Below are 13793 nucleotides of genomic sequence, written 5' to 3'. Positions count from 1 at the left end.
TTTTTTTTCTTTGAAAAAATACCTCTAAAATTCAGGTGCGTCCTATGCTCCGAAGTTAATAAAAAGATATCCAGTGTTTCAATTATAATTCCAGGCAGTCTTTAAAATATGTAGCTATGCCGCAGGATATCTATCTCTGTCTGGTAACATTGCAGTGATGGGAATTGGGTTTTTTTAATCTGACTTTGTAATCTAATAAAAATGGCAAAAATGTTATTTAAAAAGAAAATGCTTAAAAGTTACGGTGCATCCGTAACGTATAGTTCGTAAAATATGGTAATGAGAGGGTTATTTTGTTTTTTAAAACCTTGTGAATTATTGTGAATGAGCCGAAGGGTGGTATGTATATAAACTAATCAACTTCAAATCATCAAATGTACTAAGTTAATAATATGTTTTTTTTACACAAGATGGTAGGTCTCTATAAAACGAAGGGTACATATAAGTACAAAATTGTCCATACACAGAGGATGGTGGTAGTAAGCAGTACCCATTTATGTGTGTGGTTCCCATGGAAGAAAATAGCTCGCAGCACTGCATGACCGGAATAATATATGGCAGGCCATCGTGCAGTGGTGGAACTATAATTTGCACCCATAACTCCTCGGGGGAGGTATTCCTCAACAAGTACTCACAATTAATAGTATCTAATGCCACTGAGAGTTTGTAATAAGAAATGTTTAGCGAAGATCTGTAGTGAAAACAAAAGGTGACTATATTTGTGAAATGTATTGGGAAAATACTTAAGCCGAAGCGTTGTCTTGTAGACTCTAGACTGCGAAACTGGCATCGCGGGTTTGATTCCCGTCAATTGTAAAGTGAATTTTATTGGCCTGGGTGTTTGTGATTTTCACATCTACCTTCAGGCAACCCTTTAAAATGAAGCTTTGAGGGTTATTCTCTTAAAATAAAAGTCTTTAAAATAAATATTAATTTTAGAACAGCTTAAAAGATCTCACATTTTAAAATTATGATTTGGAGATTTAATAATTTACACTACCATTATATAATGTATCAACAACTTTGCAGTGGTTAGAGTGTTTGAATAAAGTCAGAATCGTGGTAATGTTCCCGGTTCGATTCCATCTTACGTAATGAATGAACAACATAACACTGTGTCGATCGGATCTAGCAACCTTAGTATTAAATTGATATAATTTTAAATGCTGCGATGATCTCTGAGTGATACTCGGGTTGTGAAATAATTCGTTTTTGTTGGCAACATGTGATATGCATCCGTATTTACATATGTTACGGCTTTGATGATTGTAGTCTGGTCCACTACTGAATGGTAACTTGTATAACGTAAGTATAAATCAGTGTGAGAACAAATAACCCGTGGATGTATGCTGTGCCAAGGATTCCCATCCCAGCTGTTGCGGCCGTTCCGTCTAAAATACAATGCTCCCACTGACTATGTATTCATTATATAGGTCCTAGGTATTAATCACTTTAAAATTTAATGATTTACATTTATTTGATTTATACAAAATCGCGGGGAAATTACTACAACTAGTTAAGTCTTAAGTACGGTTTGATAAGAAATTGTACTAAAGTAAATGTCCTAAAGTAAATATTCTTCTTCATCTATGTTGAAATGTCAATGATATAAAAATAACTCATGGGTGGGAAACCAGGATTTGGACACACTCAAAATGTTGTCAAATATAAGATTATGAGCAGTTTTTTAAATTAGTTATTGTATTTCTAAATTAGTTACAGTAAAAAAATTAAATACATAACTTAAATATGTAATTTATATTTAAGTTTGCACTGACATTTGGTCGGGTCTATATAATAATAATAAAAACAACCATAATATACAGTTTTTTCCACTTTTATTTTATTTGACCGATGACATCATCGGACCAGTATGTTGATGTCGGTAACGACGGAATCCGGCCACTGTTCAAATAAAATACCGATAAAATAGAAATGGAAAACGCTTTATACTGTAGTTGTTAAATAGTTGATACGGTTATTTATATTTGTTTTGATCTTCCCGGGAATCGAGCCCGGAGCGCCAAAAGCGCTAACCACTACACCAAAGAGGCACATATCTTCCGACCCGCGACACAATCGTCTCATCCCGATATCTCAGTATACGGCAGCAGTGCTATAATCCCACGGTGTAATGTGAACGTGTAATGGGCGGGCGGCGGGTGAGGGGGGCGGGGGGCACCAGATGGGCCGCTCTGCCATCTGGCCGGTGGGCGGGGGGAGGCGGGGAGGGGTGGGGGGAGGCGCCACTGCTCCGCGGCGCCGCCTGTCTGGCGTCTGCCCTCCCCCGCGCCCCGCGCTCCGCCCCGCCGCCGGCGGGAGAGTGAAGAAGCCCTCTTAGATTTGGACGCTGACCAAGATGATCGATCCGCGGTGCACGAGACGCCCGGTGACGGGTGATGGGTGACGGGTGATGGGTGACGGGTGACGGGTATCACAATAGATATTGCATGTATGTGAAGCTGTCAATTTCAAAATACCTCAAAAGGGAGTTTAAAAAAAAAAGTATATACTATTCAAATTGATGCACTTCTTCTAACTTTCATCCGCACCCAATGGTCCATTGGCGAAATGCATTGCATTAAGGCCCAGTAATCAATAGCCCGCAACTTTTAACGTTTAACGTGATTATTTTTTTTTCTCTTAAAACACCGTTTTGGTATTGAAAAAAATCTTTGAAATAAATACATGGTTTTAAAAAGAAGAGTTATTGAAAGGTGAGGTATTAAAAAAATATTAAAAATATTTTTTCAATATACTTATGTATTTAAAAAAAAACAAAATCTAATACATTTTTTTAAATTGTGCGCATAGATACTTCCGGCTTCTCGCGCAGCCGATCGCTTACTGGATCATCCAGTTTGTGAATTCCCCTTAACGTAAGGACCTAGATAATTAGTTACATAATGGAAAGGTGATCAGTCCTGTGCTTCAGGTACCAATTAAGGGTAGTACTTAAAAATAAATGCTAGAGGGAAAAATCACTATATTTATAGAATTATATCTATCTATCTATCTTTTTTCAATTTTTATGCTAAATGTACATATTTTGATCCCTCCCGGGGATCGAACACGGGACCTAAAGCTCGGTTGCCAAAAGTGCTACACTGTGGAGCATTACAAAATCATTACGCTACGGAGGCGGATATACTCGTACAAGCATATTTAAGGTAGACACAGTGACATTAAAATGTTTTTCACCTGTTTCAATTTTAAATTAAGGCCTGTCTATTAAAATTATAAATTTATCGCAAAGTAAAAGTCGTTTCAAATATTTTCAAAGAGTCAATCCGGGAAAGCTGTTAAACGTTTTTTGCAACTATGGAACTCTGAGTTACAAACGTAAGATCGTACGAGTACGTTTCCCGGTTCGAAAGAATTATTATCGTATTTCCCAAGAAATCCACCCTCTTTAGCGCTGCGGAAACAGAGATTTAAGTGAGCGCCAATTCCTCGCCTCTTTGCACAGTCAAGGGTCGAAGAAAACTCAAAATATATTTTTTATAATAATTATAACGTGCATAAATTTTTGTCAGGTATAAAAAACAAGTAATGAAGCTTGAAGTACCTACATTGAATATTCCGAGAAAATTTTAATATTACTTATCGACTTGAATTTCTTATGACTTGGGCATGCTGAAACAATTCACGAAAAATATGGGAAATATTTTTTATGTATTATATATACCGAAAAGGTTAAGGTAAAATATACATATATGTATAAGTATTCCATGCCTGGATCATAGAATCTGAAGTTCACAACTGATCACCTTTTTTTCTTAACATCTCAAAAATTAAGAAGTGCCATAATTTATACAGAATCTTTTGCATGAATAAAAACGGATTAAAAACAGGATTTGGGCATAAACAAAAATTTTGTGAGTAAATATGTATTAAGTTTTCATAGGGTCGATTCGATGGGTATAAATATCGTAGTCATACAGGAGAAAGTGACCAAGTGCATTTCTTACAAAAACGTGATCATTGACTATTTGATATCTTACTAGCTTAATATTGCCCTGAAAAAATCCCAAAGGATTATAAACTTGGAAGTATAATATATTGACTTGTCAAAAATGACTAACTATATTGATGTTTATTTTCTTGCCAAGCAAAAGTGACTTAAATGGCCCTCCTGAACATTTTACGTTTTGTTAGTTGGTCACTCTCTCCTGTACGACTGCGATAAATATGTTAAAAACTAATGATTTTTATTACTAAAATGGCATTTTTACGACAAAACTCAAGGTTTGGATTCCCTCTGGTGACACATTAAAAAATATGACATATTGGTCTGTAAGCGTCCATTGGTACGCTCATATGTACCATGTACCCAAGAAATCAAGAACGGCTTTTATAATATAATAAATAGCAAGTGCATACACCACACCATCAGTTGCAAGTCACAAGTAGCAAGTCTCCGTAACTGTGGGAACTTCGTGCCCTCCCATCTGGCTCCACTTAGGACCAACTTGGGAAGACGATTAATGTGGACTTACAAGAGCTTCTGTTCCAACTGAGAGCTTTATTCACGTACCTACTTACGGAGTCACGTTGACATGTATTAATGTTGTTTATGTGCCATTGTTGCTGAACTGTTTTTCGTATTTTATTTATTTACTCAACCCTTATTGTCGGTTAAACTTCGGAGGACTTATTTCAAAATCGCTTAGAAATTTTTTCAACCAACTTTCGACAAGTGGAAGAAAGTGTGTATTTGATTTATAATTTATTGCAGTATATGAGTTGTACTTATATGCTTTAATATATAATTAATCAAACTTGTAATTATTATTTTAACTAATGTTTCTAAATACCTGTTAGCGAGAAAATATTTGTTTTTTAACGTTGTATTTTCTGAAAAAGTGATTTTTCCACAATCGGTTTTAATTCATTTCAATTTTTTAGAGTTTTTAATCATGGTAGAAGGTGGGAAAAACAATGAATAGATTAATTTATTTGAGAATTAACCGATTAATTTATATAAAAATTAACCGATTAACAAGGACGTTAATCGGTTAATAAAAGTCTTATTGTCAGGAGGCAGGATGGAATGAAACGTAGTATTAATTACACGATATTGACCATTCATCTATGTTTATTGAGAAACAACATTCAGTACTCAATTCATACTCATGTGTTCCAAATCAGCTCTGTCGTGAAGTTACACCGCGTCTCTTGTGAATTGCAAATGCTCGATTAAGGGTAGACTACCCTTATATAGCTGCTGATAAGCAAGCGATTTGGAATATGTACCATGACCGAACTTGATAAGATATTAGATAGGGCAAATGGCAAAATCCTTGATAAGATAATGAAACTGGTAAGATTGTGAAGAGCAGATGGCAGGGCCATCACATATCCTCATTCAAGTCTCAAAGCTCTGATAATGCGTGTTTAGTCCCCGATAGATAACGGAATTAAATGCATTGAATGCAGTTAATTTTTTTTCTTTAATATCACAATTTTCCATATCTTTTCCAATTAAGTAGAGTAGGCACTGCTAATGGCCTATGTAAACGCACGCCTCTGCCCATAATTATTATATTCGTCAATAATGTTACTTAGTTAATGATAATAATAATTTAGGATAATTTATATAGGGCCACTTTCGTAAAATACTACCTCAAGGGTATGCGCGAATTAACATGAAAATGATAATGATAGATAAAAAAATATTTTCAAATAGTTATCCAATTAATAACAATAATATAAACATAGTGCGAAATACAAATTATTAATATGTATTTCCTATTTTTTTAAAGATGATAATATATGACTTACGAGACCCACAAAGGATGTTTATGTGAGTTCAAAAATAACACGTGTGAGGTATGGTTTTAGTGACAAATCTCTCCCAACAAGAGCAGTGAGCGGAGAAAAGACATTCTTGGTGAACATTCACAGAATCCACGCTCCGATAAGGTTCGGGAGTGCAATAGTGTAGCGGAAATGGCGCCTTGTGTGGCGGCGTGGGTTGATCTGCGGAGATAATAGTACATGGCACATCTGTATCGTATCTGTTCTGTAAACAGGTCCATTCCAGGAACACATCTGGTGAGCAGAGTGCATCGGGACTAATAACCCATCAGTCGCAGTTAAGCTAATCCGTTGCAATAATGTATTACCGCCTGACGCTAAACGGCCCCTAAGCAAACTGCCGGCGCGTGAAATGCGCACATTCTACTATGCATGCTAATATGTAACATACACAAATATTTAATACCCAGTATTATGCACTTGCACGTAAATATTTATTACAACCTTTCGGAGATATTATAATACTACCCTATGAATATTTATGTTTTTTTTTTAAAATGTTTTACTCTCGGTATTTGGGGTGGACGCAGAATTTTTGAAAATAAGAATATTATGTTCAATAATTTTGTGTTTACTTCTTAAAAATTAGAGCAAGCATTAGATTTTTTTAAATAAATTTCATCAATAAAATGAGTGTGATTCTTTTTAGACCGATTCAACGAAGAAAGTGGATCCAAATTGGGATTCTTTATGGACTATAGGTCGATGGTCAATAAAATATTAATATTTTATTCCATTATTAACTTTTCTATACTTTTTTGTTAACTAATTTATTTTGTTGGCAGGATATCTATTTTGTTTCTGATCTTAATTTTAGAATTACCGCCATAATCTCTCAATGCATCCGAAACATGAGATCCAACGTATTCACAGTTTAAAAAATATATAACTGTAAAGCGGTTTGCACAAAAAGTAATACGATAAATGTATAAACCAAATTATAAATTCCCTTGCAGAAGCTATTTTTTCATTGGGTGATTATCGAAAATATAAAAAAAGGAATAAGCTTAGTTGAAATATTTCATTTCCGTCATACTTATGAATGAAATGGGAAAGAGAATAATAAAAAAAGGATTTTGAACGAACGGTTTTGTTTCCCAGAATATTATGCAACAAATAGTCAGAGGCCATCCACCAGTATTTGGTGCGTCGGAAGCAAAACAATGAGGGTTGGGTTGCAAGTGCAAGGGACACTCCACGCCCCGCCCCTGTCTCATTGACAGCGGCATTTTTTGCAGCCAATTCACTATTTACGACATGCTTCAGTGTCATTTACAGTCGCATCTGGGAAACAGGCCGGTAGTTAGCAGTACTCACAAGTGCCTACTCAAATATAAACACGCACATACTAAAAAAATAAGGAAACATTTAAAAAAACTACAAAATATCGAGGCCAAACGATATTTTTACTTTGTAAAAAATATACAAATTGGAATCGTGGAGTTTATTTACTACTACTACTACTACCGTTTCCCCGCAGGTATAGGCAGAGAGGATGGAACGCCACATCCTTCTTTCCTGACATACACTAATAATAATAAATTATAAATTTGGATAATTCATATAGCGCCATTTTCGTAAAATACTACCTCAAGGGCGCTTCCTTCACATCCAAACATCTAGTCATACATGCCCTCCGATTGCGCACCACCAGATTTTAGGTTCTGATTGATCTGATCGTGCCAAGTATTTTTCGGCCGTCTTCGTTCCGTTCTCCCGCTCACATTCGCCACACATACTTTATTAGTCATTCTCTCGTTATCTATTCGCTCCACATGTCCATACCACCTTAAAGAACCCTCCCTAATCTTTTCAATTATCCCTAGTTTAACATTCCTTTCTTATATTTTCGTTCGAGTTTATTTATTATTTCATAAAATTATTACTAGAGGATGAATTGATATGTATTTTTTTAAACATGTATTTGTTGGAAATGCATTTTACATAAAAAATAAAATAACAACGAAATAGCTTATTTACACTCTTGTTTTATTTTACTAGCGACCGGTTTCCGTCGTTACCGACACCATCAGACATAGTGGACATGGTGGGCTCCATGCTTCACTTCAATACATAAGGGTTGGAACCATAACTCCATAGTATACTGGATCATCTCACTCTCACTATTTCTAACTACTGGTGGAAGAGCATTCCACGCCATCGGTCCGCAACAGCAAAGGCACGCTTGCCAAATTCAATGCATTTAATGTGAATATAATCCAATAATTGGATTATATTCACATTATTATGTTTATTGGACTAATTTAATAACCATCAACAGCGTAGTACTCAGTACCATTTATTCAGTCTCGGGTTCCAATCCTAACAGGATCAACATTATAAAAAAATATGTTTATATGAGAAATATCTAATATACGTGTCTGTTATCATAAATTAACTACTATCACGTAAGGAAATTCCTGAGATTTTAAACGCCTTTTTTTCTGGGATATTATGCCATCGTATGTCGAAAGTGCTACTTGTCGACGTTCTTGCCGATATTGCAGGGGCTATCGCCAAAGCGATGTGTCACGGCATAATAACCCTGAAGAAAGCAATCAGTATATACAAGTGTTTTACGACCAAGATCACGTTGCATCGTTCATGCGTTGATTGCAGATACAGATATAAGTATAGCTAATGATTACTATAAGTATAGCTAATGATTATAATGATGATATAAGTATTCTGTCCGCCTCCGTAGTGTAATGGTCAGCACGCTCGGCTACCGTTCTGGAGGTCCCGGGTTCGATTCCTAAGGGGGGTAAAATAAATATAAGTGATTTTTTCACTGTCATATTTATTCAATATTACCCTGGACTGGTACCTGAAGCGGAGGGCTGATCACCTTTCCTTCATGTGTAAACGATCAAGATAACACTGCGTTTATATGACGCAGTGCCCTATGCACCATTGGGGTGCGGATAAGGGTTTTATTATTTTATTATTAATGATTACTAAATTTAAAAAAAAGATCTTTAATATTCCCAAATCTAGTAAATTAATTAATTAATGTTAGTAGATTTAGTGTAATCAATAAATTTCTTACGTGATACATTTTTTCTAGATTCTTGTTCTTCATATTTATTAAACATATATGTTTTGCGAAAACACTCATCATCCGACTTTTTTATACATAGCTTTTAAAAGTTTGCCATTTTTCCTAATTTATTTTTGGTTGCTCGGAAGTATTGTTACATTATTGTAACAAGCTTGCCATTGTATTGTATACACGTATTGCACAAGAAATTTATAAAATATGTAAATATAACGTCTAATGAATCAAACATTATATTTATACAATACCTTAAACTCATAAGAATATAAAAATATATAATTTAATAGTAGGGACTGACATAAATGACAAATAATTTAAATGTCAAAAAATAATATTCTTACCTGGTGGCGCCATGATGGGGCGCTTCGCCCTCTGAACCCTTGTCTCCAGTTGCAGGCACATTCAGTTGCCTCACATCCAACCTATCCACCTTCTTCAATATCCTACGACTCCGAACTCCTAATTGTTCACAATACTTAAAAGTGCACACACTACCTAACACCCCGAAAATAATAAACAAATATATTACGTTCAATTTCACAAAAACATCAATTGAAAAAAAAAACACTTAAAAGTTTTTAGGTTAGCAATACGCAGGATGTAGGAATAGAAAACTTTCTTTTTCAAACAAATAAAAGCGCGCTATCTTTTGTTTTTTGTCTTTGAAATTCAAATTTCGAAGTTCCGATGTTTGCCGCGCAAAGAAACGTCAACGGGAGCGCAGCCCGCGTGAAGCCGATCGCGACGTTCGAGATCGAGTGTGTTCATTTTCCGATCTGTTTTGTGATCTGTGTTCGTGCGTGGCCGGCGCCACCGACTTACGCCGGTCCGGATGGTGTGCGGAGTCGCTGGCTGGGTGTACGGCGTGTCGGAGTCGGCCGGTGCGCGCGTGTTCGTGCATCGGACGTACGGTGTATGGTGTATTGGTGTCGGATCGGCCGGGGGGCGCGGGGTTGGATGTTCCCGGCGGGGGGGTCGGCTGGCAGGCGCCGGCCGCTGTCGCCAGCCGCTCACTGCGAGCCGCCGCCATGCCATACATGGTGCAGGTGTCGAGAACAAGTGAAATTCACACAATCAAAATGATTATTTAATTATCACATAATAATTTATCCGGCTGCCATTACTTTTGGCTGCCGTGCATGTCCCGGGTCCGATTACCCTAATCCTCATCTTCACCTATGTTATTTATTGTTTCGGCATTCACTCTGTGGTAAGACATGATTAAATTAAAAGTAAAACACTTCAAGACTTAAGACTAAGACTAAGACTTGGCACGATCAGATCAATCAGAACCTAAAATCTGGCGGTGTCAAAAGTCTGCGTAATCGGAGGGCATGTATGACTAGATATATGGATATGAAGGAGGCGAGGAGTGTATGTCAGGACAGAAGAGTGTGGCGTTCCATCCTCTCTGCCTACCCCTGCGGGGAAACGGCGTGATGGTAGTAGTAGTAGTAGTAGTAGTAGTAGTAGTAAAACACTTCAAGAATGTTTGCAATGACAGAGTGGTGTGGCTTTCTATTCTCTCTGCCTACCCCTGCGGGGAAGTGCCGTGATGGTTATATAATTAGTTTAACACTTGTTTTTTACCACTCAAGTGGTAAAAATCAAGTGTTTTATTTATAATTTAATTTTCGTTGAAATTATTTGCAATATTGTATACGATTAAGATAACACCGTATTGCGCGTTTAAGGGCGAAAAATAAATGAATGTTTTTTTAACGATTCCCGTGGTCATGGAAACTTAAAGCCCCTTCACTGCTAAATGTTATTTTTTTAAAGATAAAAATCCAAAATAATAACTGTTTTGATAAAATGAAACATGGATGAGATAAGAAGCAAACATTTTTTAAAAACAAAAATTTTAAAGTCACTTCGTAATTCTTTAAATCTTTTATCTTTTAATTCGATGTGATATCGAATATCGAATACAAAATATAACACAAATGCCTTGCAGAGAACTAACTATTTTTCATATTTTAAGTTTGGGTATGAAATCTCCGAGTCAAAAACTTATTGTGGCTCTTACTTTATCTGTTTCTCGATTCGGATAGTATTCGCTACTTTTCTCAGTTTATATTTCTTTAGAATATCAAAGAATTTTCATGTCAAATTGTCAAGTACCGACAAATATATTAGGTGCTAGAATCACTCGACTGCAACCAAGTTTGTGGACTGTTGGCTTCAATGATCGAATCCAAAAACTCAATTAAGTAACTACTAGACTCCACTAGCCGTTGCATAATTTTAATTTTTGAAATTATGATCGCTACTGAAAATCGGACGCTAATCACACATTCCGATGTATTTGAATGAAAATGCCTTGATATTTTTTTATCGAAGTTAAACGCCTTGCGTATATCAATCTGCTTAACATATTTAAAAAATTCGGATGAATTTTATACAATTTGCAGATATTTCTATATAAAACTCTTAATTTTAAGTTGGTTTTCAGATTGATAAAATTTGCTACATGATAAATTTTATCAATCTGAAAATCTTTGTTATTTTGAATTTTGGATAGTAATAACAATCATTTTTGATAATTTATGGAGGGCTATTTTCGTAAAATACTTCCTTAAGGGCACTTTTATTAATTATTTACAAACATTGTCCGACAAGCCTTTTTACCTAAAAATACATCTCACCGTACAAAATAATTATTAAATTATGAGTATCTATCATTTTTTTAAATCGTAAACCGACTTTGAACATAAATAAACTCCTCACTAATGCCATCTACCCGACGTCATATTTTTTTTCAATGTTTTTTTCATTTTCGGCAAAGGAGAGTTTGAACATATTTTTTTTTAAGTTTTCGGGATTTTTTTACAGTACTACTACTACCATCACCCTGTTTCTCTACAGGGGTAGGCAGAGAGAACGAAACACCACACTCGTCTATTCTGAGATGTACTCCTTGCTTCCTCTTCATCCATACATCAAGTCCTCATGCGTGGATATTTGAAAATACCAGAATTTAGGTTCTAGATGATTTGGTCGTGCCAAGACTTTCCTGAACGTTGTTATTCTTTTCTCCCATTCATATTTGCCAAATATACTCTTAGTCATTCTCTCGTTATACATTCAATCCAAATGTTCAAACCACCAATTATCCCTAGCCCAGCCTTACAAATTAAAGATGTATTTAAATTTTTAATTCTGTAACATACTTATTGATTTTTCTACAAATTCGTCTAAGGGACTGCATTTCAATGCTGCTTTTATTCTTATTTTACAAATTCTATGTATCAGTGTTGGCACTTCGTTTTGAAGTGCCATATTGGTTTCCATGGATATATGCATTTATTTGCAATCTAAAAATAATGATTATAAGTTTAATTTGATCTTGGTTGTTTTTTTCAAAAATATTTATTACTTTTCTTTTTTTATTTGACAGAAATGTTGCGGTGTGAAGATCTAAGGACCGAAGCGGCACTGCGCGCACGTACGGGGCACATTCTGTGAAAGAAAAACTTCCACCGTCCGCGTCCGTTCTGTCGTCCGCTAAACAAGTGTTCGGTGTCCATTCGCCTAATACTAAACTGTGGTTCCCGATGTTTAAAATCTAAATTTAATTAATTTTTACAATAATATACACTAACTTCTGTCCGCCTCCGTAGTGTAATGGTCAGCACGCTCAGCTACCGTTCTGGAGGTCCCGGGTTCGATTCCCAAGGGGGGTAAAATAAATATAAGTGATTTTTTCACTGTCATATTTATTCAATATTACCCTGGACTGGTATCTGAAGCGGAGGGCTGATCACCTTTCCTTCATGTGTAAACGATCAAGATAACATTGCGTTTATATGACGCAGTGCCCTATGCACCATTGGGGTGCGGATAAGGGTTTTATTATTATTATTATTAACTTCTGTAAATTTGGTACCATACATGATAACAATAGCGAAGGACATTGGTAACATAAACCGAGCTAGAACACAAAATGACGAACCCTCTTCTAGTGGAACGGAAGTTCTGCTGATGACAGTCAACAGTCCGCCTTCTCCTGAGGAGTTTTACGTGGTTTCCTCCCAGCAATGAGCGAATGATGAGATGTTTCTGATTATCCCTCTTGTTGAAATAAAACAGATTTAAATAAACACATATTTATTTAGTTAGAATAAACAAAAAGCCACTTAATGATCTGATTTAAATAATAAATGCAATTCCCAGCTAAAAAAACTTATATAAATTATTAGTCTAAGGTCCAATTAAAAATTTGGTAAAATCAATTAACTGACTAACCATTGCTGTGCATTCCCATACTGTGAACTTCCCTGAACTAACTTATCCCTTTCACTGTCTACACTGCGGCGCTTCTAGAAACTTGTTGTTGGTTTTACAAATTCATATTTATAAGATTGGCAGTGACAGGGTCATTGAAATCCATTAAATGTAAATATACGGCTGGGTACTCAAAAACATCGTTTTTGTGTTGGTAGTAAATGAGACGTCACTTTGCCTTTTTGTAATTAATTATCAAAATAACAGTACTTCTTGAAGTACCCTATTTACCAATGGTATGAAGGCACGAGGGTTACAAGACAAAGAAGTAAATAACTTCGTAAAAACCTAAATTTGGGTGGGAAACATTTCTAACATTACTTTCCCTTAATTTTAAAAACGGAATTTAATCGGGTTTTTGTGACTGGTCACGGGAGAGATGTTTAATCCAATTTGTTCACAATTTTCAGGATTTTCTGGAGAGAAGGAAGGGGGGGGGGAGAATACTTTATTATCTTCTTTTTAGATGTTTGGTAAATATCAGTAATAATAATAATTTTGGATAATTTATATGGCGCCATTTTCGTAAATACTACCTCAGGGGCGCTTATAAAGATATGTATTACATGAAAATGATGATGATAGATAAAAAAATATATATTATAGAAAAAGATCATCAATCGGCTGA

The 13793-nt window shown here is 35.6% G+C and overlaps 1 protein-coding gene and 1 long non-coding RNA gene across 3 annotated transcripts in view; one reads left to right on the top strand and one right to left on the bottom strand.

Moving 5' to 3' along the window:
- The window catches only part of net (atonal bHLH transcription factor 8-like protein net), a 39184-nt gene extending 29549 nt beyond the window's left edge, over positions 1 to 9635 (bottom strand). Inside the window, exon 1 of the mRNA XM_088266805.1 lies at positions 9220 to 9635. Within this exon, the coding sequence (XP_088122931.1) occupies positions 9220 to 9280 (61 nt within the window). The 5' untranslated portion in view covers positions 9281 to 9635. The remainder of the gene's footprint in view (positions 1 to 9219) is intronic.
- LOC148314012 (uncharacterized) overlaps positions 1 to 12488 on the top strand; it is a 37722-nt gene extending 25234 nt beyond the window's left edge. For both annotated transcript variants that reach the window (XR_015838173.1, XR_015838195.1), the window contains one exon: positions 12279 to 12488. This is a non-coding gene — a long non-coding RNA (uncharacterized LOC148314012). The remainder of the gene's footprint in view (positions 1 to 12278) is intronic.
- The last annotated feature ends 1305 nt before the right edge of the window (positions 12489 to 13793 follow it).

The sequence above is a fragment of the Brachycentrus maculatus genome, unplaced genomic scaffold (genome assembly GCF_059751285.1).
Source record: "Brachycentrus maculatus isolate JH-2025_06_01 unplaced genomic scaffold, ASM5975128v1 h1tg000003l, whole genome shotgun sequence".
Taxonomy (NCBI): domain Eukaryota; kingdom Metazoa; phylum Arthropoda; class Insecta; order Trichoptera; family Brachycentridae; genus Brachycentrus; species Brachycentrus maculatus.
This window is presented reverse-complemented; position numbering and strand designations above follow the sequence as displayed.